At 42.7% G+C, this 27,705-nt stretch overlaps 2 protein-coding genes across 4 annotated transcripts in view; one reads left to right on the forward strand and one right to left on the reverse strand.

Annotated features, from left to right (window-relative positions):
• The window catches only part of RUBCN (rubicon autophagy regulator), a 189,492-nt gene that overhangs the window by 75,335 nt on the left and 86,452 nt on the right, over positions 1–27,705 (reverse strand). The gene's annotated exons all lie outside the window — the stretch shown is intronic.
• Positions 2,691–27,705, forward strand: part of LRCH3 (leucine rich repeats and calponin homology domain containing 3) — a gene marked incomplete at its 5' end in the record, with an annotated part of 84,247 nt that continues 59,232 nt past the window's right edge. For 2 of the 3 annotated variants that reach the window (XR_014007044.1, XM_081190154.1), the window contains one exon: positions 2,691–3,006. Coding sequence is in view for 2 of the 3 variants with exons in the window: in XM_081190154.1 (XP_081046280.1) it covers positions 2,691–3,006 (316 nt within the window). The remainder of the gene's footprint in view (positions 3,007–27,705) is intronic. The other variant, XM_081190155.1, reaches the window with a different exon arrangement.

Here is a 27,705-nt window from a genome sequence, read left to right on the forward strand (position 1 = left end):
ACTGGCCGAGGGAGCCAGCGTGCAGCTTCTGGGTCATGTGGCCAGCATGACTAAGCCGCTTCTGGCGAACCAGAGCAGCGCACGGAAACGCCCTTTACCTTCCCGCCAGAGTGGTACCTATTTATCTACTTGCACATGACGTGCTTTCGAACTGCTAGGTTTGGCAGGAGCAGGGACCAAGCAACGGGAGCTCACCCGTCGCGGGGATTCGAACTGCCGACCTGATTGGCAAGTCCTAGGCTCTGTGGTTTAACCCACAGCGCCACCCACGTCCCTTTTTTAAAGGGGTAATAATCTGCAAAATAACATGTTCCCACCTCCTGACTATTGCAAATACAAACTTTCATGGAGAGAGGAATACCAGCATCTCTACCCAAAGCAATTGAGAAGGCAGCGTGTTTTAAGCCTGGCCAGTGTGAAAAGCCTTTTGATGTTTTAACCCCATGTAAATTCCCAAAATGAACAGCTAACCAAGGAGGATCATCATGAGAAAAGGCTAAGGGGCAAGGTTGTGCAGGGGTTAGCCTACAGGTTTAGGCCTTTGGGGGGGGGTATGAATCATACAGTTATTGCTTTATCAAAGCTAATGCAGAGTTGAATCCCTGTTGGAGGGTGACATTCAGATGCAATTGTGAGCCAGTGTGGTGTGGTTAAGAGCGGTAGTCACGTAATCTGGGGAACCGGGTTCGATTCCCTGCTCCTCCACATGCAGCTGCTGGGTGACCTTGGGCCAGTCACACTTCTCTGAAGTCTCTCAGCCCCACTCACCTCACAGAGTGTTTGTTGTGGGGGAGGAAGGGAAAGGAGATTGTTAGCCGCTTTGAGACTCCTGAAGGGGAGTGAAAGGTGGGATATCAAATCCAAACTCCTCTTCAATAAAGTGGGTTTGCTGCTGCTGCTGCCTGACCTTGGCAGAGGGAAAGCAAGCCTTGAAAATACTGATGTCCACAAGTCACTTGACGAAGAATGGGTTTAGGGATTCTCTGGTCCGACCACTCGGACCTTGTCCCAGTCAGCTGAGCAAGTTACACTATGCAGAAGTATTTTCAACAGAGTGAAGGTTAGGGGCTTAATGCAGGCTGAGCCAGAGATTTGCATCCTAAGCTGCTCATCTTGGCAGATCTTGCCATTGCTTTGCCCCCTTATTCAATTAAATCCTGCTGACCTAGTAATGCAAAGGGATGCAGCTGTGCCATTCTTGTCACATTTTACACCACTCAGGTTAAGTGGTATAAGCCTACAGGGCTACAGGGCTTTTTATTCACAGTAACTGTAGATGCAGGGACGCGGGTGGTGCTGTGGGTAAAACCTCAGTGCCTAGGACTTGCCGATCGTATGGTCGGCGGTTCAAATCCCCACGGCGGCGTGAGCTCCCGTCTTTCGGTCCCAGCTCCTGCCCACCTAGCAGTTCGAAAGCACCCTTAAGTGCAAGTAGATAAATAGGTACCGCTTTATAGCGGGAAGGTAAACGGCGTTTCCGTGTGCTGCGCTGGTGCCGGCTCGCCAGAGCAGCTTCGTCACGCTGGCCATGTGACCCGGAAGTGTCTCCCGACAGCGCTGGCCCCCGGCCTCTTAAGTGAGATGGGCGCACAACCCTAGAGTCGGACACGACTGGCCCGTACGGGCAGGGGTACCTTTAACTGTAGATACAGTTTTCTGGATAAGGGTGTCAGGGTTGGAATAGCTGCGGCTTTTTGATATATTCCCCTCAACTGCCGCCTCATGCTTTGAGATCAGTGGGGAGGTCCTCTTTGTAGTGCCACTGATGGGCATAGTTCATGCAAAGTAGGGCTTTCTTGGTGGTGGTGCCCCACTGGGGAAGTTTGGTTGGACTCCCCCATTGACTAGGTTCCGTCGTTGATCGAAGATGCACTTGTTTGCCCTGGGACATAACTGGAAATAAGGAATTCTTTAAAGTTCCAATATTGTTGTCTGCTGCATTCGGATTTTTTGTTTTCGGCATTTTAATTATTGGTGGTTATTTTAATTATTGGTTGTTATGACTATGTGTGCTCCAAAGGGTGGAAAGATGGTTTACAAAAATAAACAATATTTTATGCATTGCAATAAATGAACGATAGACGCAAACACAAAAAAACCACAAATGACACAACTATTTGCACTGTTCAAAATAATACACCACTTCACTCATGGGGGCGAAAAGGTGCGTCAGAAGTTGGCAACCTGTAGATCTTTTTATTTACTTAACTTACTTTATGATTGCATGGAATTGCCATGGCCTTTGGCTATTTATTTAATTTTTTAAAAAAATATTTTTTATTTATTTATTTGCTTCCCGCCCATCACTGGGTAGGTTTACAGCATGGAAACTCAGTACAAAAACTGCTTTAAAAAATAACTTAAAAGCCAGAAAAATGAGCTTGTGGGACTCCAACTCCCATCAGCCCCAGCGCGGCATGACGGGAGTTGTAGTTCAGCAGAAAGAGAAAAACCCTCCAGGTTCGGGTCTATCTCGAAAGACGCCCTTGTCCCTCGCCCCGCCCCTTTCCCTGCAGCCGCCCGGGTCCTTCCTTCGCGCAGGCGCGTTCGCCTTCCGTGTCGCCCTCAGCGCGCGCTTCCGCCCTCTCCGCCCGGCCCGCCTCCCCTCCCTTTCCCCGGCCGGCTGCTTCCGCGGAGCATGCGCAGCTTGGCGGGGCTCCTGAGGGAGGAGAGCGCGGGGGGTGGGGGAAATGGCGGCCGCGGTGCTGGCGGCGGCGTCGGAGGGCGGCGGCGGCGGCGCGGGCGGAGGAAGCAGCGGCTGCTCCGGCGGGGTCTCCGGGGCGCTCATGCCGGGGGGAGGAGGAGGAGGAGGGGCGGGCCTGGGTTCGGGGGGCGGCGGAGGCGCTGCTGCCTCTTCGGCGGGCCCGTCGTCGTGGACGCGCTCCTTGGAGCGGGCGCTGGAGGAGGCGGCGGCCAGCGGCGCCCTCAGCCTGAGCGGCAGGAAGCTGAGGGACTACCCGCGGGGCAGCGCCGCCAGCCACGACCTCAGCGACACCACGCAGGCCGGTGAGGAGAGGGGGACCGGGGGGGGGAGAGGGAGGGAGGGCTGCGCCCCCGAATATATGGGAGGGGGAGCCCCCAAGAGCCTCTGGGGGCGGGAGGGGGCAAGGGGTGCGCCCCCACCCCTCTGTGTTTGGGGGGGCAAAGGGCGCTCCTCCACCCCTCAGTGTTTGGGGGGGCAAAGGGTGCTTCTCCACCCCTCTGTGTTTGGGGGGGGCAAAGGGTGTTCCCTCCACCCCTCTGTGTTTGGGGGGGCAAAGGGTGCTCCTCCACCCCTCAGTGTTGGGGGGCAAGGGGTGCTCCCTCCACCCCTCTGTGTTTGGGGGGGCAAAGGGTGCTCCTCCACCCCTCAGTGTTGGGGGGGCAAGGGGTGATCCCCCACCCCATAGTGTTTGGGGGGCAAGGGGTGTTCCCTCCACCCCTCAGTGTTTGGGGGCAAGGGGTGCTACCCCACCCCATAGTGTTTGGGGGGGCAAGGGGTGTTCCCCCCACCCCTCAGTGTTTGGGGGGGCAAGGGGTGCTCCCCACACCCCTCAGTGTTTGGGGGCAAGAGGTGCTCCCCCACCCCATAGTGTTTGGGGGGGCAAGGGGTGTTCCCTCCACACCTCTGTGTTTGGGGGGGCAAATAGTGCTCTCCCACCCCTCAGTGTTTGGGGGGCAAGGGGTGCTCCCCCTGCCCCATAGTGTTTGGGGGGGCAAGGGGTGCTCCCCACACCCCTCAGTGTTTAGGGGGGGCAAGAGGGTCTCCTCCAGGGGCGCTGGCCCAAATGGCCCTCTTTGCGCCCCTCCACCTATTTATTTTATTGGCTGGACTGCTTCGTTGGTCGCGTTCATAGCCCGCCTTTTAATCCGACGTTGGGCATACATGGTTTCCTCTCCCCGCCCTCCTCCTTCCATCTCCACAACGCCCCTGTGAGGTGGGCTAGGCTGAGAGAGGCAGTGGTTGCCTCCCCCCCCCCGTGACACTCAGTGAGCTTCATGGCTGAGTGGGGGGGGGCGGGACTCGAACCCAGGTCTTCGCCCCATGCGTCGCTGGCTATTCTGGATTTGGCTCCACCTGTTCTCTGGACCACAGATTAGGATCCGCTGTTACAAATATATCCTGTATTTTTCCTCCGTGGGTTTCATGATAGGTCAGTCGGGGGTCCAGGGTCATTGGTTTGAGCCCCACGTTGGGCAAAAGATTCCTGCGTTGCAGGGGGGTTGGACTAGATGGCCCTTGCGTCCCTTTCAACTCTACACTTCTATGATTCTTAATCTCAGGGTTGTGGGTTTGAGTCCCATGTCGGGCAAAAGATTCCTGCGTTGCAGGGGGGGTTGGACTAGATGATCCTCGGGACCCCTTCCAACTTTAGAAGTCTATGATTCTATGACTCAAGGGCAGTGTGTATTGTTTTCCCCCTCCCTGCCTCTTCAGTTAACCCCCACCACAACCCAGTGGGGGTGGGTTGGGCAGAGAGAGGCAGTGGCTGGCTGGCATCCAAGGCCACCCAGTGAACTTCATGGCCGGGTGGGGATTTGAACCCTGGTCTCTCCCAGGTCCTAGTCTGACACTCCTTAACTACCTCAACACACTGGCTCTCTCAGTTTTTCTATCCTTTCTTTCCAGTGTGATGCAGCAGCTAAAAAAGCTAATGCGATTCTAGGCTGCATCAACAGAAGTTACAGTGTCCAGATCAAGGCAAGTTGTAGTCCTTCTCTATTCAACCTCAGACCCCACCTGGAGTAACGTGTCCAGTTCTGGCCACCACAATTTAAGAAGGTTGTTGACAAGCTGCAACATGTGCAAAGGAAGGTGACCCAGATGATCAAGGGTCTGGAAACCAAGTCTTGTAAGAACAGTTAAGGGAGTTGAGTATGTTTAGCCTGAGGGAGAGTAGACAGAGAGGACATATGATAGCCATCTTCAAGTATCTGAAGGGGTCACATGGAACATGGAGCAAAAACATTAGGAAGGACTTTCTGATGGTAAGAGCTGTTCGACAGTAGAATGGACTCTCTTAGAAGGTGCTGGGTTCAGTTTCCCTGGAGGTTTTTAAGCAGCGGTTGGATGGTCATTTGCCAGGGATTATTTAGCGGTATTGCCCCTTGAGGTCCTTTCCAATCCTACAATTCTGTGATTCCTCCTAGGAGCTCAGTGTGGTGTATAGAGTTCTCCCCTTCCCCATTTTATTTGTACCCTGGCCTCCCAGGTCTATCACCACCACTCTCCATGCTGCTCTGTCCCATCTGGAGCAGCCGGGGAATTATGTGAGGCTGCTGTTTGTGGATTTTAGCTCTGCTTTTAACACTATCCTCCCCCATAGACTGGTGTCCAAGCTAGAGACGATTGGACTCCCCAACTCCACCTGTCTCTGGGTTTTGGATTTTTTGTCAGAACGTTCTCAGAGGGTTAGAGTAGGGTCACATGTGTCCACAGCCCTTAGCCTTAACACCGGCTCACCACAGGGTTGCGTGTTGAGTCCCCTGCTCTATGCTCTCTATATGTATGACTGTACAGCCATCTACTCCAGCAACAAAATCATCAAGTTTGCTGATGACACTACGGTGGTGGGGCTCATTTCAGGAGGGGATGAGTCCGCCTATCGGGACGAGGTGGAGCGGCTCTGTGTTTGGTGTGGAGAGAACAATCTGGCTCTTAATACGGCTAAAACCAAGGAATTGGTGGTGGATTACAGGAAAAAAAAGGCGGACATTCAGCCCTTGTATATCAACGGGGAACGGGTGGAGAGGGTGGCGGAATTCAGGTTTTTGGGAGTGACTATGGATCAGGGCATGACTTGGAGCGCACATACCACTGCTCTGGTGAAGAAGGCCCAGCAGAGAATTTATTTCCTCAGACTTTTAAAAAAGAACAATCTGAGTGAGAGACTGCTGGTGTCCTTCTACCGAGGCTCCATAGAGAGCATACTTACATACTGTATTTGTGCTTGGTTCTCCAGTTGTACAGCTAGGGAGAGGAAGGTGCTCCAGAAGGTCATAACCACAGCCCAAAGGATTATTGGTCACCCTCTCCCACCTTTGGAAGAACTGTACGGTTCCCGTTGCCTTAGGAAAGCAAACAACATCCTGCAGGATCCATCTCACCCGGGATACAGTCTGTTTGCACTACTGCCTTCTGGCAGGAGGTATAGAAACATCAAGTCAAGGACAAATAGACTGAAAAACAGTTTCTATCCAAGAGCTGTGGCCTTTTTGAATGCTGTAACTCGATAGTGAGATCTGGGAGTTTTTGGGGGTGGGTGTGGGTGTGGTTGGAAGGTGGTTTGTTTGATTGTTGTTGTTTTGCTTTTGTTGTTTTTAAGGGATGGCATCCAATTTCGTTGCACTTGTGCAATGTTGCACTAGTGTAATGACAATAAAGAATCTATCTATCTATCTATCTATCTATCCAACACCCTTAACCATGATGCCAGAAAGGCTGCTTTGTAACTCTAACCAGAGTGTGGGAGCAAGGCGAAGGCTGCCTTCCTTCCTTCCTTCCTTCCTTCCTTCCTTCCTAGTTGGGTTGTGTGTGTGTCTGTGCTGGTGAGCCCCAAGAGCCAAGGATGCTTCCTAGTGCTGGTCAAAATGCACAGCCATACCTGTAGACCACCCTGGTAAGGCTGCTAGAACCCTATTTACTGGGGAGTATGCCCAATTGATCTCCCTGGGACTTACTTCTAAGTAAACATTGCCCTGCTATTCCACAAAAATTGTGTGGATTAGTGAATTGTTTCATGCCAGTTTGCATGAATTGGGATGCTTGCAAATAAATGCAGTTACCAGTATTGAGGTTAATTTCAGATAGGTGTTGTTATGATTGCAGTCCTTAAAACACTTACTGGGGAGTAAGCCTCATTTGAAGTCAGTAGACTGATCTCTGAGTAAATATGCATAAGTTGTGGGCCGCTTATGTGTGGATTTTGTATCTGTAATACAAGCATTTGTATATTACAAACCACCTGCACTGGATGCCAAAGTGAGTTGAATGTATTATGTGGTGTAATTTATGAAATATTATACATCTGGGATCACAGAAAATGAGAAAATGGTCCTGCAAAAGTAGAAGGGGGGAAAATGTTTGTGTAGCTTAGGTATTAGATTTATTAAAAACACTTAGAATCATAGAATTGTAGAGTTGGAAGGAACCCCAAGGGTCATCTAGTACAACCCCCTGCAAGGCAGGAATCTTAGCTAGATCATATATGACATGTGGCCATCCAACCTCTGCTTAACAACCTCCAAGGAAGGAGAGTCCACAACCTCCTGAAGGAGACCGTTCCACTGTCAAATAGCTTTTACTGTTGGAAAATTTTTCCTGATGTTGGATCAGAATCTCCTTTCTGGTAACCTGAAGTAACTTGTTTCGAATCCTACCGTCCAGCAGGGCAGGAAAAAACAAGCTTGTTCCTTCTTCCATGTGACAGCTGTTCTAACCTGCCTTTCTGTTCAAAGGGACCCCCAAGATGGCAACATAGCACAATCAGTTTGGTTATACGTACAGAGAGAGAGGTGCAAAAGGCAGGTCCCTGCCCCAAGGAGCCTTACAATCTAAACTTGATCGAGGGGAGAAGGAGAGCTTTAGCTGACAAATGATTAATATGAGCAGTTGCACACACGAAGGCTTTGATTCAGCTGAGGACTGTAAAGTTTCTACCGTATGAGTGTGAAATATGGTGTGCAACTGCCACTCCCTCCTCCACAAATCGAAATGATTCAAAATAATTTTGAAAGCATAATGGGTGGTGGTGAATAATGGTCTTGATCCCTGGAGAATTAGGGAGTCCCCGAGGAATAGGAAAACCCCCACAGTGGAATAGTCCACCATCTGGAACGCTTCCCTCTTCTCCCCCTACCCTGACTTAAGAGGGTATTTCATGGGCCCCTGTAGGCTGGGAGAACCTGCTGGAGAATAGATGGCAGCATTTCGAGGGTGGCATCTGGGTGGGCACCGGTAGAGCTAGACCCAGGAATCTGTGAGGAATTGAAAAAGCAGGGCACTTTTTTTTATTGTGGGGTAGTGAAGACTTGGAGCCTGGGGACTGGGTAGGACCTCTTTCACTCTGCAAAAAATGCTGTCGCATGAATGTGTATTTGTTCGTTGTACGGTTGAAAATTCCACTCTAAATATGGGCTTGACGGCCTGGTAACTGCCAATTTCATAGTACGCTTACACAAGCAAATGGAGCCCAATTGTGGCAGCCTGTATTTAGGATGGGTAGAATAATTCAAAGTAGATTAAGTATTTACAGGTCTGTCTAAATGAGAACAAGCTGTCAAACTGGACTATGTGGGATAAACAGAATGCAGATGCACCCAGATGAATAGTCAAATAGCCAAGAAAAGGGGGGGGGGAATTTAGTGAATGGAAGTACAGTGTTTATTTTGTATCATTTGACATGTGACTATGTCTAGAAGTGTTTATTATAAATACAAATACCATGAGTCATCATTGTGAAATGTCTTAATCTCCATTGTTAGATGAATTCAGATGTTACCATCTGTGGCTGCAAACTTGATTCTGATACAACTTTTTGCAAAATTTGTGTGGTTTGAAACAGGTTTGCTAGCAGAAAAAGATTAAGTTGAAAGATGTCTGGATGTGAAATCTGTGGGGCCTGGGTTCAAAAGTCTGCCTGTGGACCTGCAGAGTGATCTTGGGATGGGTCAGCATTAAGTTGTGAATAGTAGGGTGTAAGCTGTGAATAATAGGGTGTACAGACCAGATTTCCTCAGCTGGAATGCTGTATGACATCTTTCCATGTTAAGAATACTGCAGACATTGTGAAGATAGTAGAACCAATCATATATTTGTTGTGGTATACAGTACTTGATTTTTAAGGGATTTTTAAAAACTTGGCTAAAAATAATATTTGAGAAATGTAATACTGTTTTTAAAGTACTACAAATCATATTTCTTTGGATAAAAGCCAACAGTCCTGCTTTCCTCCAAGTGCTCGGATACATTCTCAGTAATGCCATCAACCCTGTAAGTTGGGCTAGAAGTCTTATTCCCCTTTTACTGATGAGGGGTGAAGCTGAGAGAGAGAGGCTTGCCTAAGGCCACCTAGTGAGTTGAGCTGGCTGAGCTGTGATTTGATCTGGGGACTTTCCGGTTCATAGCTCATGCTCTTAATGACTACCGCAGTTTCAAAATGGGAATATGGCACATGGCCTCAGAAGCTTAGAAACAAATTAAGTGAGCCTACAGCTCTAAGCCCTTAGCATACTTGCTTAAAAGTAAACTTGCTGTATTTAGGCTGGAGATGTAGATTGTCTGACTTATTCTGCTTTCTTAAGATGCTCGGCTGTGGTTTAGCACTTGTGGTTCACAGCACAATGCAGTACAGTTTAAAATCCATTCCTGTCTGTTCTCATCCCTTCATAATCAATAATTGCTTACGTTTTTCCATTCTCCATGCTGTTTGGGACAGGCAATAATGTTGCATACTCACCCCAATCCCTTCTCCATATTTAAAATGTCAGCTGTCATTAGTGCTGCCAATTGTGAAGTAAGGCTGGAAACAGCTTTTATTTAGCACCTTTGAGAAGATCGGTGGCATCTAGTCCTTTCACCAGCTTTTGCCCCTTACACTCTTCTGTTAGAAAACCAGAGCTGTGAGGTGCCACACAAAGTGATGCACAGGGCTGATAACATTGTATGTCAGGTGCTTATACTGTATAGATCTGAAGTATAAAGCAGAATATTATTCTGCATGAAGAAAATTAGCTGCTGGAGTAGGAATTGTTTGCTTACAAGATCTTGTTCCAACCTTTCTATTTATGAGGGTTTTGCAATATTGGAGACTGCAATACATACATAAATAAATAAATGCTGACAGTGGGATAAAACTAAGGGGGCACATTTAATGAAATGAAACTTTCCTGAGCAGAAATATAAAATGTAAACAAGCCCTTAAGATGCAGTAAAGTATAAGGAACAATAGTTAGCTGTGGCATCTGCTCCTTTTAAAAAGTTTATTTGGAGATAGAGTTGAGAGATGTTTAGTAAGATTTAAATGAATAAATAGATGGTCTGAATGTCATCAGACACTTACCTAAAACAACTGTTAATCTAATGCCTTTCCGTGCAAAAACGTCTCTTAATACTATTCCCTGTCAGTTTACATTTAAGCCTCTTACCCTCATTTTACTACTTCCTTGTCAATTCCTAGCCTCAGTCTTTAAAAAGAAAGTTCCCAATGTAGATTGAAACCTTGTTGGTTCTGTATAGTACACTGCATGCAGTAGCAGAAATGCAGGATTCAACATATTGTAGTGAATGAAGTGTTGCATACTTGCCTCCATTGGATGAAGCCAGAATGCAGGCCTTACTTAAAACATATATCTGCTTTGAAACCCTTTAGGCAGCTCAAAGCAGTTAGACTGCGCTATAGATCACCTTTGTGAAATGGTTGTTCATGTGGCCACTTATGTGAAAGAAGAATTACCTTCAGGCAGAGAAGCTCTAAGAACACAAGAAGAGCCTTGCGGGATCAGGTCCAAGTCCCATCTTGTCCAGCATTTTATTCTAGGACCTGAGTGCAACAGCAGTCTCCCCACCATGGTTCCCAACAACTGATGCTCCATGTCATACTGCATCTGGCAATGGAGGTAGAATATAGCCATTGTGGCCAGTCTAGTAGCCATTGATAGCCTTGTGCTCCATGAATTATCTAATCCCCCTTTAAAGCCACCCATATTGGGGGCCTTGACTGCCTCTTGTGGGAGTGAATCCCCTGTGTGAAGAGGAACCTCTTTTTGTCTATCCTGAGTCTCCCAACATTTAGCTTCATTGGATGTCCCTGAGTTTGTTTTATGAGAGAGGGACAGAAATTTTTCCCTGTCCACTTCCTCTACGTTATTCATAATCTTGTACATCTCAGTCATGCCCCCTGCCTTACTTGCCCTTTCTTTTTAAACTAATACACTCCAAATGCTGTAACATTTTCTCATAGGAGAGTTACTCTGTTTTCTGAACCTTTTCCAGCTCTGCAATGTCATTTTTGAAGAGAGGTGACCAAGGTGGTCTTCCTGGTCAGTCACAGCTGGTTCAGACCCCATATGTGAAATTAGGATTTCCAGCCCTAGTGTGCTTCCCACTTTGGCTTTTTCTAGGCCACAAATGTCTAACAAATAGGTATGTGTGCTCTAATGAAATCTAGGCATGTTATTCTAGTGGACTTGTTTGCAAGGTTATTGCTGGATAGTACATAGATCAAGCCCAGTAGGGCTGTCACAGTGTGAAGCTATTCATCTGCATTGCGAGTTAACAAATGGGGAACAAAGTATGTGGCATACATGGACCTTTCATGGAATCTATTGTTGTTTAGTCGTGTGCGACTCTTCGTGACCCCCTGGACCAGAGCACGCCAGGCACTCCTGTCTTCCACTGCCTCCCGCAGTTTGGTCAAACTCATGCTGGTAGCTTCGAGAACACTGTCCAACCATCTCGTCCTCTGTCACCCCCTTCTCCTTGTGCCCTCAATCTTTCCTAACATCAGGGTCTTTTCCAGGGAGTCTTCTCTTCTCATGAGGGGGCCAAAGTCTTGGAGCCTCAGCTTCACGATGGCTGTTTATTGCTGCTGCCACTGTAAGATTGTAAAAGTGGATAGTACCAAGGTCCTGGAATGACCCTGTTCTACAGTTTTCCTGACTGAAAGAAAGCAGCTGTATGCACAGCTTTATTTTCTAAGCTTTTAATCATTGTTTATGATCATCTGGTTGTGATAAGATGGTATTTGCAGGGAAGCAGATTTTGGCTCAACATTAGGAGAAACATCCTAACGGCAAGAGCAGCTCAGTAAAGGAGCAGACTTCCTGCAGAGCTGGTGGGCTGTCCTCCCATTGCTCTGTCCCAGCTCCTGCCAACGTAGCAATTCAAAAGCATACCAGCGCGAGTAGATAAATAGGTACCACTGTGAAGGGAAGGTAAATGGCATTTCCGTGCGCTCTGGCACTCTTCACGGTGTCCCTTTGTGCCAGAGGTGGTTTAGTCATTCTGGCCACATGTCCCGGAAAAGCTGTCTGCAGACAAACGCCATCTCCCTTTGGCCTGAAATTAAGCAGAGATGAGCGCCTCACCCCATAGTCGAATTAGCTGCCCAGGGGTCCTTTACCATTCCTCTTTACCTTCTCCAGAGATATTAAAGCAGAGGCTGGATGGCATCTATCAGTTACGTTTTACTTTGTGCGGGAAGGTTGAACTAGGTGACCTCCAATGTCTCTTCCCCCTCGTAGGCTCTTTGCTGATTTCTCATATCAGGTTATTTGACTTCATTTTTCCTCCACCCTCCAGTAACTGTCCTTTCAGCCTAACCTATTTTACAGGGTTATTGGGAGGATGAAATGAAGTGGGAAGAGCTACGGATGCTGCCTTGAGCTTGTTGGAGGAAAGTTGGATGATAAATATAGAAAATAAATAATCTTAGTAATGTTTTAAAAGTAAAAAGATCTTAGTTCATCAGAACCATGTGTTCAGTGTTGTTCTCTGTATTTCCAAGGCAAATATAGCCTTCACTGACCCATGGATGAGTGGATTCAAAACAAGGTTGTGGCTAGACAGCCACACAGTGCTGTTAACCTGTGTATTGCTGGTTCAGGGAGTCAAGACCCTGAAGTTTAAGATAAATTAAACTGAGGTTACACTCCTTTTACCACTTGGTTACCAGTAGTAAGCTTGATTGTTTTCAAAATATGTCATAACATAGCCCTGTCAGCTTAAATACTTAACAATTAACTTGAGGATATCCCTTTTTGTCTCAGCTGCTGTGTCATAGATAGCTTAACCTTTCTTATCCTAACCATGCAGTTGAAAATAAGAAGACTATGGTTATTATTAGAATAAAATCAAGATATAAAACGACAAAGTACCTAATAAAAATAAAAAGAACAACCCAATAGCCCCCTCCTCCCCCGCAAAAAAAAACACAACACATTTTAAAAAGGCATAGGATGTAAATTGGATGAACCAAAGGTCTGGTTTTTTAAAAAAAGAATGTTTTTGCTTGGCACCTAAAGGTGTATAATGAAGGTCCCAGGCAAACTTCCCTGGGGAGAGCATTCCACAAATGGGAAGTCACTGCAGAGAAGGCCCGTTCTTGTGTTGCCACCTTCTGGACCTCAGAAGATGATATCAGGTTCCGGTTAGGCTCATATGGAAAGAGGCGGTTCTGGTGGAACTGTGTCTTCCATCATGATTTACTAAAAATGTCCCTGTTTTCATACATCGCAGGTTGATAACTTGGCAGGTATTTGTTCCACATCCAACTCCTTTACCCTTCATACCGGCTCTGAAATTGATCTTCATATCAAACAAGGCTACTCTCTTTGGGAAATGTTTCCAGCCTTTATTTTATTTTTAGAATCACCTATACCATGCTTTGGAAGAGCTCTTAAGTGATAACACATAAAATAATATAAAACGATTGTAAAACATACATCAGTAAAGTCAGCCAGAATTTCAAATCAAGCTTGTGCAACTAAATTACATTTCTGGGTATAAAGTTTTTAACAGGCATTTAAAACAGTATAGCAACAAGAAGCAATTCTGAGAGAACACTTCTCATAGGCAAATGATAGAAAGCATCTGTATAAAATCCTCATTGCAGTGAATGATTAGCTGGTTAGAATGATAAACAATAGTCCATTTGTTCTCTATTGTCTTCATTGAGGCTCATTGTACTTTTACAGTAGTTTGTGGGAATACTAGCTGTCACCCAGTTCCCATCCATTCTAATTGTTCAAGAATTGAACAACATATTGGAGGCAGGAAAAGTTTGGTTTATTTAAAATATTTATATTCTGCTTAACAGTCTCCAAGGGAGCTTACAGTAAAAGAGAATTAAACACATGCTAGGATATTTTTATTTTAAAGTAAAAAGGCTAAGGTAATTGAAAAATATATTGTGTTCCAACTGCTGCTTTTAAAGCGTTTACAGTGAGACATGGGGAAATAGCCATGATCTGCATTTCTAGGCTTAATGTAATATTTTCTGCTTTGATTAAATCACACTTTGCTGTTTAATTCCAAATTGGCAAACTATGGTATGCAAACCTCAGTTTGATCCTAGTTTAGAGGACTCACTCAAACTACAGTTTGTTAATTTGGCAGCAAATTGTGTCTTCATCAAACCAGGAAATATTCTGTTAACCCCAAGTGCAAGAGCACAGGACTTATTCCCTGTACTCCAAGTCATGGCTTGGAAGATTGAAGAACTTGCCAACTTGTTTATGACTGAGCAATGATTTGAACACAGTGTTTTTAGTGAGAGAAAATTTTAATCACCTGAGTTGTGATAGCAAGAGGCAAACAGAAATAAAGAGAACTAGTAGCAAAGTCAGCTACTATACATGTTGGCAAATATTTACATGGCTGCTCAGCCCATCTTCTGAAAGAGGTAGGCTTAACTAATCAAATCAGTTTGTAATCCACGATAAATCTCTGCATGGAGTTGATTGACTCTTTATGAATTCTTGTTCATTAATTGTCCCAGAATAAAAAGCAGAAGGCTGTGATGATTACTTCAAATAGTTCTTTACTTCGTTTTTGAATGGTTAAAATGGTAGTAAAATGTTTCAGGTTGTGTTACAGGCTAGATGACCCTTGACTAATAATAATAATAATAATAATAATAATAATAATAATAATAAAAAAATTTATTTATATCCCTCCCTCCCCAGCCAAAGCCGGGCTTAGAGCGGCTAACAACAGTAAAATAATACAGCATTCTAAAGTTTTAAAACAATAGCTGGGTATCAGTATTTTCATGTTTACTCACTGGTAGGTTGTGGGATTTCCAAGTAATAAAATACTGAAAACTGGTTCTCTTTTTTTCTGCTTGTGAAAGGGTACTTTTTGTCTGAAGTCACATGCATGACTTTTAAGATATCATTTGGTGTTGTCTTTTTAGAGAGGTGGTGGTGCTTTCATATCTTGATGAACTAGAGCACTGAAGATGCTTTTAGCCTGTTCCTCAGTAGACGTTTTTTAAATTGGGCAGAATCTGCACAGATGGTTAAAGGGTGAGGAGGAAGGGCAGCAGTAGCTAAAGCTGTAATCAATTTAGTAATAGAAGGTTGGACAAAGTGGATTTGGAAAAGAGATTTGGAAAAGCAAAGGTTTTGGCATATGGCGGGCTGCATTTTAAGCATTGTAATCAGCATTATTTCACACCAAAGCAGGACACCCTGTTCAGAACTTTGAAGCCACATTTTATGTGGTCTCTAGTGTCTTTGTGATCCCTTTGAAGAAATGCAGTGCAATAGACAGGGCAGCCATGTGTAGTCAACAAAAAGTGGGTCTGACAACTCTAAATAAATTGAAAGAGGTTCCTGAATCCTGCAGGAGTTTTCGAAGTGGGTGAACAATTACCCTGTTCTTATGGAGACCATTTGATGGGAATGTCATAATGAGCTCATTTGATCTCTACTACAATTTTGCAGCCTTATTATCACAATTTTCATATATTAATGCATGATGTAAGATTGTTTAAGGCATTTTTATTTGAATGAAAAGACAGTTACTGCTTTCAAACTTCAAGTGACTGCACCAGGTAAAGTGGGAGCAGGGTATTGTCAAAAAATTATGTAACTTGGTTCATTAAGAAAATTCCGTTGCTGTTCTGCAGTTTATCTGTTAAAGTTTTTTAGACAACAGGTATCTTAAGTCAGCAAACAATTTTGAAAATCTGATTGAGCCTTGATTGTGTGTGATGGTCAGAAGCTGAAGCTAAGTAGGCCTGGGTCTGGTCTGAGATAAGAAAGGCAAGGTATAAATGTAAGAAAAAGGAATGGTTCTATCTGAGAGAAGCCAGTGAGCCAAACAAACCAAGACTAATCCTTTCTACTTGGCTTTTTTATTTTAGTGGGATGCTACTGTCAGTGACAGTATGGCACTATTAAGACTATTATGATTGTTGAGATTTAAAACCAAGAAATAGGTCTATGGTAGCATTAACAATGAAAAATGTATAATAATTAATATGCTTAATAATTATATTTTATGTCCATGGAGCCTAGTTGGAGATCAAGTGATGTGTCCATTGAAGTATTTTATTACAAAGTATTTTCAAGTTATGGCAGAGAGGCAAATAAAAGCATGGGGAACTGCTAGAAAGAGACTCATTTTGTAGAAAAGTATCCTTAGAAGTTTCAGCCATGCTGTCTCCTCCCTCTCTAATTTTGCAGCCTTAGAGGTAGGCCATGTCTTCAGTAGTTCTTTAGTGGTTTGTTCTTGCAAACTATAGTTTGAAGGCGCATTAATTTAACCTCTATTTTCTGCAAGAGCTTCAATAATATAATCTATCACGGGACTAGATTAAAGTGTGATCTTAACCCAATGATGTTAATCCCACATTAGTTTAACATCCGGAGTTGTTCTTGTAAGTGTTGTGAGCATTTTTGGAAGCCTTCAGTTACAACTTTCTTTCTCTTCAGCTCCCTCTTCAGTTTGGGATTCCTGATCTAAATAACAACGTTCACCTGTAGGGTGTGTGTGTGTGTGTGTGTGTGTGTGTGTGTGTGTGTGTGTTGTCTTTTTTCTCTTGTGGGTATATAATGCATGCTCTGTATGAGTGAGAGACTTAGTCTCAGCACCAGTTGTTAGGGCATCTTGGATAGAAATACTTTTGACTCAAATTCTCAGATGAGGTAGTAAAGCTGTACCTGAACCATACCACTTCTAGTTACATGAGTCCCAACTGGAATCTCAGTTCTCCTCCATACTCCCCATCCCACACACATAGAAAACTGGCTAAATCAGAACACTTGTCTCTGAAGTACCTGGTTTTGCTTTACATACAAGGAATCTCTTCTTTGAACGAGCTTTCAGGCATGTGAGCTCTCACCTGCAGTCTCAGGGTTTTATGGTGTTACTGATTTAGTATACAAATCAAGTTGAAGCAAGCCTTTCCACTCCACTGTGCAAGGAGAGAAGGGACTCTTTGGCCTTGAGGAGGCATGCAGAATGCAGCAGAGAATCTTAACTGAGGCCATAATACATCCTGCTGCCATGATGTCATGCAGCACAAACAGAGTTTAGGATGAAAGTGGGCAAATGGAATAGCTCACTTACTTTAACCAAAGACACTGGTCTTCTGATGGAGGCAGAGAGTGATGACATTGTACATCTTAGCCCGGTGTGGACTTTCATTTAAGCAAGGTGGAGCCAATTGTTTCAGGTGCTCCCACATTGCCTTGCTGCCAATCCCGCCAGGGCCTTGCCCGCACCGCCAACACAGCCACTGCTGCTGCATTGTGGCAGTAGTGCTGGTGTAGTGGCAGGTGAGGGTACAGTTGTGGTAATGGGGCAGGTGGCAGTATGGGGGCATGGTGGGGACCTGGATTTACAGGGGGAGGGCATGGAGGGGGCATTTTGGCTGCAGCGGCAAATGTCTTGGGCCAACCCTCATCTTAGACATATATTTTTGTGATGTAATTATTATTATTTGTTAAATTTGTATACAATATACAAGGCACAAAATATATAATAAAAATAATCAAAGCACAAAATACATAAGAAAAATAATCAAAACATAAAAATTAATCAATACAGTTAACAATACAAATGTATACACACTAATAAACAATACACTCCCCAACAAGTGCTCCTAAACAATACTCCAGCTCACAAATACAAAAATCCAAATGAACAGATATCATTTAACAACCCTTAAAAACAACCCGAGCCTCCAGATAAAACAGCACCCACCAAAGTTAAAACCCCATCTCTGTTAAAACAGTAATTTTCACACAAGGGGGCTGTCCCACGTCCTCGTTTCACCCCCAAAGTGCTCCTACTAAAGGGATGACACCTCTTAACTATCTGTGCAGATTCTGCCCAATTTAAAAAGAAGTCTACAGTACTGAGGCACAGGCTAAACGCATCTTCAAGCAGTGATCTAGTTCTTAAATATATGAAAGCATCACGTCTCTCTTAAAAGACAACACCAAATGATATCTTTTCTGTTCTTAAAAGTCTAAACAGCAGTAATGTTAGCTCAGCGTCCGTCTCTTGATAGTTTGATTACTGTACAAAGTGAATGTGTGTATGTGTGTGTGTGTGTGTGTGTGTGTGTATAGCTATTACAAAGCATTGTAGTTTGGGAAACTTGCCTCAGATTGAGAAAAGATAAAAATATTCAAATACATAACAGCTGCTTAAAATTTAAAAGAACTCTGCAAACTATTATTTGTCACCTCTGCCAGAATAATAAAATGTCAGAATAATGAAATTGATGTAACTTCCTCGCAGTCACAACTAAATCAGATTATTTCCATTTCTGGTGCTTTCTCACACCCCCACCTTCTTAAAGGTGTGTGTGTGCTGCTGCTGCTGCTGCTACTACTTTTCCTGTTTCTTGATACATTCTTCCGTTTTGGTGTTGATAGGTACATCCTGCTTCCTGTTTGCTGATGCTCTGACAACTGGCCCATGTGTTAAATGTTCAAGAGAGAGAAGGGCCTACAGGCACTATTTTGCTTTTGAAACAGAAGCTTCTTTAGAATTGTCATCTTCAGTTTCTGCAGTTAGAGAAAGATTAATGTAATTAACGGCTTATCAAGAGGATATCCAATTATTTTGGGTTCATGTGTCCTGCAGTTTTCCTCACCATATGGTAAAATATAGTGGGTCTGGACCAAGAGTGTTTGAAGACCCCCTTCTCCCAAATTGACCAGCCTTTTCATTCAGATATTTGTTGGACTGTTTCCTTTCTGGGGTACCCCCATCTCAGAGCAAAGAAACATGGTCTTCACAGAGGTCTACCTAGTGCCTTCTTTACATTCAGGCACCAGGCAAGACCTTTATATTTCCTTTTACCAGTTTGTTCTGCTCTAGTTGATGGGCTGTTTTGAGCATGTTTTGTGGAAAAGTGGGTTGTAAATAAATAATGCTTGACTACTTTTTGCTAGTTTCTCACATATATAAATATAATAATAGCTGTCTCACCTTAATGTACAGTGTGACCTAGCTTTGGATAAACAGATTAAAAGCTGACTAATGTTTGGATGACATGACAGCCAAAGTATTGTAAGACACAGCCTTTGTGAAATTAGGTGCTGCGACTTGTGTTCTTCACTGCTGCTATGAGCACAAGACTGTAAGAAAGTGAGAGTATGTATTTTCAGTTAGGGAAGAAATTATATATGCACATTTTATTGTAGGTCACTTGCAATTCTAGAATAGATTTAGGAATGAAGTAGAGGTTTCTTGATTCAAAGTGCTGCCTTCTCTACTACCAAGACCATTTTTGTTTATAAGTAAAAAAAATTGACGTAACTACTTTCAAGCTTAAGCTAATGTTGCTTGTATGACTTGCAAGAGATGAAAAGCAGCAGAGACAAAAATGTGATGCCTGTTTTCAGCTTTTGGGAAGAGGGCTGTTTCATCCAAGAAAATTTGCTTCTTTTCCTTGTGCTCGTCTTTGTTGCTGAGATTAATTTCCCAAATAAGTCTTGCCACTTGGCTTTTCTGAGTGAACAGTTCTTTTAAACAGCTATCTGCTGTGCTTATCACACAGACACAAAAATCTGGTTCTGACTAATCCCAGCTCGGATTATGACTTTCTCCCTGTCGGGCACCACCAGCCTCAAAGTCAGTGGGATGCCGTGTTCATCACTTCCTGTTCAACAGATGTTTCAAAAGGCTTCTGTGCTGTTTTCAAAAAGTTGCTTCCAACCTGCAGATGATTGCAGTAAAAGGAAGGGGGAAGAGAGTGCAGTGTTTGCACAGAAACATTTCAGTTGAAGTTCCTTATACAAAAAGTTGTCCAGCAGATGGTTACACCTCTGTTTGTTTTGCAGCTTGGTCAAGTACTTGTTTTGGTACTCGGGCCTCCCTTTGGCACGCAGTATATGTGGCTGCAAACTTGTTTCTGGGCTGTACCTTCCCAGTCTTCAGGTGTGAGCTTATATGATTCATTGCAACTATGTAGAAAATCAGGGTGTAAGGGAGAAACTGCTGAGCCTAGTCTCCCTAATATGCTGATTTTTAAAGATTTTTTGTTGTGCAGAGAAGCATTGTGAGCCCTTGCTGGCAGTTTGCAGTGATGTCTGCTTTATTATTTTATTCTGCTGTAAGGCTAGATTTAAATTGGCCCTCTGGTTTTGATACACGCTGCGTGAATTGTGGTGGTGATACTAACAAAGAAAGCTTAGGTAGGTAGTTGTGTTGGTCTGACGCAGTCGAAATAAATAAAAAAATTGTCCGGTAGCACCTTAGAGACCAACTAAGTTTGTTCTGGATATAAGCTTCCGTGTGCATGCACACTTCTTCAGATACCTTCAGAAAGCTCAGCCACCCTTGTGTTCTTACCTAGCCATTCATCAGATTTTTCTAAGCAGAGATGAGGCTGGTGGGAACTTCCCCAAACTTGCTGTGACTTCAAGGGCAAAGTCACTCACATCTGGGCTGATCTTGATACAACAATTGGTGCTCGTCTTATAGAGAAGGTGTCTAGTTCACAGATGATTTTCGGTGTGTGCTTACATTAGTTCCTTTATATCTCACCTGGTTGTGTCGTGACTCTTTCGTTTTCTCTTTAGGAGCTAAAGCAGCCTCCCTTGTCAACTCACACACCTGTCAGGCTAATAATACAGTGGTACCTCGCAAGACGAATGCCTCGGAAGACAAAAACTCGCAAGACGAAAGAGTTTTTCATTTTTTGAGTTGCTTCGCAAGACGAATTTCCCTATGGGCTTGCTTCGCAAGACGAAAACGTCTTGCAATTTTGTTTCCTTTTTCTTAAAACCGCTTGAAGAGGTGCAGTTGTGACTTGACCGTGCTTCGCAAGACGAAAAATTCGCAAGACGATAAAACTCGCAGAATGAATTAATTTCGTCTTGCGAGGCACCACTGTAGTTTTTATGGGTCTGAGAGCAGCTTCCTTTAAATGTTCTGAGCTTAATTTCTATCCACATGGAGCTATCCCACTGTGCAGGATGTGTGCAAAAGAAAGGAGAGATTTCTTCATAGCAAAACTATCCCTCCCCCCAATGCCACATCAGTGAAAATGGGCACATGATCCGTTTTGTTGGTGTTATAAACTATAATGTATTTTTAAAACATAAACGTGTTAGTTGGAAGCTTGGCATCCCCAGTTTCACAGATGTGCCTTGATATGATGGGGAAGCATCAGGTGGAGAGATCATAGGCCTCAGAGCTTGACTGCGATGGTGACATAAACAATATATTCTTATGTAGTTGCACATCTGATCATAAAGTTGAAAAAGTAGTGTTTTGTTTACAGATTTGCATTTTTTAAAGGGGGGAACCATCAATAAAGTACACTTAATACGGTTTGAATGTTATGGTCAAATATACTCAAAGCTTTAGTTGGAAATAATTTTATTGGAATATTTGTAAAATATGACAATTTATAGGATGCACTTCTTTTGTATTATTTACATTTTAAGGGGAGAAAGAAAGGTACAGTACTCACTTTTGCAAGCTCCAGTGAACTATGCATTAAGCATGTGAACATTTCCTAGGTTTAGTTTATCTGAAATGGAACTAATTACAACGTTGAAACTGCTGGATTTGACTAGAAATGTGAAGACCTGGAGGGGAATGGAAAAGTGGGAGCGGGGTACAGACTTACACATCTCTGGATTTGACTGTTATTATATCCATCCATTATGTTGTTGATTAATTTTATGAAACAACATATTTTTAGGAATAGTTATTTGTGTGTGCGCCCCCCCAAAAAAATACAGAGCATCAGAAAAAAATTCCAGTATGAAAACTTTTTTATTGCACGTTACTGTGTTGGGAAAGGTTCATGTAGGGTTCCTGTCTAATCAGAAAGATGAATTTAGTGGGGAGGTTTCTAGTTTCTTTCCAGACCTTCCACTAGATGACCCAAAATACTTGGGATTCTGGTTTACCAGTAATTTAAGACTCACAACAGTTTATACCGAATGGATTTTTATTTATAGATGATTAAGATTAATGTCAAAACATTACTTGCATACAGCTGTTTTTTAGGCACTGGAAAATGTTTGTCTCAGTTGTAGCATTTGAAAAGCAGATACAGTTTTGAATCAAGCCAAGATACTTGTAGCTAGCCATGCTCCTTGAGTTCCAGCTTAAATTTACCGTGTATTCTTCAGTATGAAGGTGACCTTTTTGACTTGCTGTGTCTAAATTTAAACTTTGGGGAAACTATCTAGTACTTTATTCTTTGGTTGGTCTCTTAGACTTGGTTTTCTGAAAGCTTGCGCTGCATTGTTAATTCATGTCTCAACATTGATTTATCTTGTACTGAACCAGTAAGCTGGCACCAGTCCAGTTTTTTTTGGTAGAAGCCTACTAATTGTCGTATCAGAAATTGAACATGGGAGGGAGGGAGGGTTGACTTTAATGAAATCTATTTGTTAAGAATGATATCAGCGAGAAGGATGGAGTTCTTAAAAGAACATTAGACTTCAGTCCACCAGTGCTTCTTTTCAATGGATACTGTTCTCTTAAAGACATTACGTAGGGTCTACAGTGCAGCAAGGCAATTTGATGACCTTGCTGTGTCACCATATATTGCTGTATAGAACCATTGTATAATGTTAGGCAATAAAATTCCAGTGTCATCTGCAGCCTGTTTGATCATTTACAGTTTTATGCATCTACATGTTTGAGGAAATGTAGGACTATAAAGCAAGTTTCTTTAGTTTTTGATACCTGAAGCATACTCTTTTTTTTAATGGTGGTCGTGTCTAGATTAAATTTGGAGGCATGCTCAGCTCCCCAGCACAATAGGCAAGACATCACCCTTGCAGCTGTGGGATAGCACAGTTGATTTCCTTCCATAGCTCAGGGATGGGATCCTGTTTTGAGGTTAAAAGCAATGCTTCTTGGATTCCTGCTTACCTGTCAACTGTATTGTGGACTGCATCACAGACTTCTAGTGCATCCTTACTCCTTGCATTGGGATAGTGTTAATTCTTATGTTTTGATGGGGAAAGCTGGAAACTGAACACGGCTAATTTGTTTAAAGCATAGTTTTGCTTCGTTTTTAAAGACACACTTAAAGTAAAGGCAGGAGCTGCGACCGAGCAACAGGAGCTCACCCCGTCATGGGGATTCGAACCGCCGACCTTCTGATCGGCAAGTCCTAGGCTCTGTGGTTTAACTCACAGCGCCACCCGCATCCCTCTAGACAGAATACAAGCCACCAATTGCAGATGTGACCACATATATACTGTATATACATTTTCACTAAATGTCATGATGCTGAAATCCACATGGTTAGACAGAAGGCACCGTGATCTAAGGTGGTGGATGGGCAGGCCACGTGAGCCAGAACAGGCTGCAGCAGGCCCCCAGCCCCTGCCCTGCTGCTATGACTCCTCGGCCCCTAGGATCTAGTTGCCATGGCCGGCACCACGATTGGCTGCCATATGACACAGCTCACATGGAAATGCCATATTAAATTCATATGACTAGTTTTTAACAGTGCACACGTACAGTCATGAGCAAAGCGGAAGGTGATATGGTAATCAGGACTGGATTGCTAGCAGTTACTGGAAGCAGCAGAAATTTGGTGCAGCTGACGTCTCAAGGGTTATCATTGGTTGGACATAACCTACCCAACAATTTGATTATGAAATACTGCCCTGCGTGTTTACATAGATACCCTGAACTTCCTCTCTTAGAATCCGAGAAGTTTGCCTCATTCATTTATGAATACAGTTGATCTCATGAGTCACTTCTAAGTAGATTGGACATAGCAGTGGGTGATTCAAGTCTGTCCATATGCTTAAAAAAATCCTGTTGCACTTGCACACACATTGAGGTCCTGGGTTATTTTCACGGTGTAACAATTCCTTTTCTGTAGAATTCTTAGCAGTAGCAGAGACTGACTTTAAGCCTGTTCCCTAAAATCATGAGCGCACTCAGTTTTACCAAATCTTGTAAGCCAGCTGAGACGTCTAATTCACTCCTCGGCATAACTGTCTCGCAACATTTATTTATTTAGTTCAGCTTATTTTAGCCAGCTTGGCTCAGTACTTTCCCCTTGCTTGAAAAAGAAACTTACTTAAGCTGTTGGCGGGGAGCCTGTACTAAAGGGGGGAAATGAAGGACGATTCAACTGTTGTAAGGGAGAGGGGTTTGCTGGAATTTTGCAAAGAACGGGCGGGAGAGAGAGAATCCTGGAAAGTACTAGGACCCAAGACCAGTTCTAGTATAGACCACACAGGCTTTCTTTCCTGTAACTATTTCTCTTGTGGCATTTATGTGTTTTTTGGGTGGGGGTAGTTCCATGAAAATATCAACTTACAGGCTCATTTCTAATTTGCATATATAGTTAACATGTTCCTCATCATTTAAAAGATAATTTCCCAAAGTTTCATTATCTGGGAACAGTTTTCCAAAATGGCATTTTACATATGAGTAAAATAAATGTGGATCTCTATCATAGTCTCATAGAATTGTCGAGCTGGCAGTGAATTGTCAGATGTTATATTGATCACGTTACATTGGTCACAGGTCATTTGCCAGAAAACCTTTTCTCCACCATTTCCAATAAACACTACTGTTTGATATTTACCCACGTAACATTTGGTTTTTATGTATTTTGCTGCAGATTGATTTTAGAAATCCACTCCTATAGAGAAAATGCACAGCCAAGTTACAGATACTTGAGGCTGAAAACCTGTTAAATATATTAGTCACATATTTTAAAGCACAATAAAAATAAAGCACTTAAACTATCTGTTGCATACTTCTTGATTATTTTTGTACGGAAGATGAAGGCAGTCAACAAATAGTTTCATATTAATTTCAGTTGAATAATTTTAACTAAAACACAATATGTGATTTAAAGAAACTTACAAATGTTACATCAGGCATAGGCAAACTCCGGCTCTCCAGATATTTGAGACTACAATTCCCATCATCCCTTGACCACTGGTCCTGTTAGCTAGGGATGACGGGAATTGTAGTCCCAAACATCTGGAGGGCTGGAGTTTGCACTTCCGGCCTTCTTCCTAAATTAGGCTTTAAAACTTCGGGCCATGCCAGTTCCTTGGTCATTAAATCAGCCTGAAATTAGGTGTGGGCTGGAAGATGTGGGTCAATTAGTGGTTATCAACCAAGATAACTAAAGGAAACATCAGGTTCAGAGGGCTTGGCCTCACCCCCCCCCCCATGCCAGTATTACCTTTACCTCTTTTTAAATCAATAGGAATTGGATGCAGGTAGCTCTCTGCTGGGTTGCAGGTTAAGTCCTTTTATTTCACTTGACATTCATCCATAATTCACTTTAAAACATTATTGAGGAAATTTTTTGAGATTAAACACATACTGTTAATGAAGAAATAATTGTGTTGCTATACAGGAGGAATTTTGCGAGTGGAGTTGCTATGAATTCAGCGACACATGACTTGCTTTCTACTGTAGCAGTAAAAATTGGAAGCCTATTAAAAATAGTCTTTCCCATATAAGGACCACTGTTCATGCTTGCCTGCTCTCGTGATAGCAGACAGAACAACCATACAGCTCCGCAGAGTCCCTCTTTTCGCTTAGTTTAACCAGCAGGGATACTTTTATTCTATAAAAAGGAATAGCATTTCCAGAGTTCTTTTGGGAAGTTTGCCCTTTCTAATATGTTGTATTAATATAGGTGGTCTGGCATGTTAGTCTAAAACAACATTGCAAAGTTAAGCTACTGCTTTGCTTCAGATTGCCCCATGCAGTGTGTGACTTGTGTACAGGTCTAAGGAATACATAGTCATGACTGCTTAGTCAGAACTTCAGGTCCACTTGATTTTTCAGGCATTGGTCAGAAGTGGGCTAGGTGAAACTGGACCTTTGGGCTTCCTTAATATATTTGCCACATGGAAACATTATGAGTTGGTCTTGCACTGGAAGTGTGATTTTTGTACTCAGGTTTCCCAGTTTATGGCCTGTCGGCAGATTTCTTCTTGAGTTTGCAAACTTGTCACAAATAGGATTTTGGTAAAAGCATCTTAATTTTCGCACTTTGTGTTTCTGAAGTCCATCTGTGTGCTGGGAGTTCTTGCTGAGAATTTCATTTCACAGAGCAGGGCAACAGTGCTAGATATATGCACTTATATGTCTGCTATGACAACTGGCCATTGATTATTAATATTATAATATAATATAATATAATATAATATAATATAATATAATATAATATAATATAATATAATATAATATAATATAATAATACAATACAATACATTTCTATACTGCTTCTTGAATCTAAAAGAGTTCCCAAGATATTTATTTATTTAATTAATTTGTTAGCTGCCATTCTGAATACAATATTTTCCCGCTGCAACTGAATCACAGCTGCGATAACAAGTAGTAACGCATTTCAGATCAATTGATCAAAGCCAGCCATACCATTATAAGAACAAAAAATGTAGGCTACGATGGTTATTTGATTTAAAATAATCTTCCATTCTTTGTTTTGAAAAATAAATGATAAATAACAAAAAACATTCCATCCAGTTCTCCCAGCGACTGCCTTCATTTCGTGATAAGAGTAATTTAAAAGTTGCACAATATTAATACACTACTGGCATGGTGTTATGTTTATAATATTCAGCCCCAATGTTAATTTATTTTCTGCCCTTTGGTTCTTTGTTTTGCCCTTAGCACTTGCCCTACAACTGCGAATGCAGACAAGCTAGGAATGAAGAGAGTTGAAAACTCCTTCTTAAGCTATGCCTTGTGGGCAGGAGAGATGGTATTGTTTCACAGGGGTTGTTGTTGCGATTTTAAAATAAACCAAGTTCAAAAAAATACTCCTGCCGTAGTCGGCAAGGAGGAAGGCATGAGATCATCCTGCCCTCCTGTTTCAGGAAATCCTCCAAGCATGGAACTAGCAGTATTTATTACAAACCTTATTTAAGTGCTTGAAGAGGAAAACATGCAGTCACATCAAATGCTTCCCTGATTGAGCCTGAGATTTGTTAAGAGGCTGATGGTTTAAGGGATTTTATGATGTTGTTAATTATGTTACGTGCAAAAACAAGGTAATGGAAAAACATAATAAACAGAAGCATTAAAACAATTATCATGTTACATAAACCATTTCTGTTTTTTTATAATAATAATATTTATTAGTTTTCCAACAAATTGAACACAACACTACAAAAAACCAAAAAAGAAAAAACATACAATAATACAATACAATACAAAAAAACCCCACCAAAACAAAACTGCTAAACACTAACATACAACTAACAAAACAAAACAAAAACCATTTAAAACACAGTCCAATTTCAATATCTTATCTTTCTTTCACTAATTTCCACGACCTCCTCACATCTCCCTTTTTGTATTCCACTTCTATTAATTGTTTCAGCAATTCCTTTCCATCTTCCTTTGTTTTCTATCCTATAATTGTCTTAACACATTCTAACCTTATTTTTCCCTTTAATGCTCTAATAATCTATTTATACTTAATTCCTTATAACATTTCTACTAAAGCCATATAACTTCATTCCAACATCTTTCTAACATTCATTAATTTTACAGTATTTCTGTAAATAGTCTTTAAACTTTTTCCAGTCTTCTTCCACCGACTCTTCTCCCTGGTCTCGGATTCTGCCAGTCATTTCCACCAATTCCATGTAGTCCATCAACTTCATCTGCCATTCTTCCCTGGTGGGTAAATCTTGTGTCTTCCTACATAAACCATTTCTGATGGACAGTATGGAAATCTTTCAGATATAGATTATAGATATAAATACACACAG

Source organism: Podarcis bocagei (assembly GCF_964188305.1).
Source record: "Podarcis bocagei genome assembly, chromosome: 4".
Classification (NCBI taxonomy): Eukaryota; Metazoa; Chordata; class Lepidosauria; order Squamata; family Lacertidae; genus Podarcis; species Podarcis bocagei.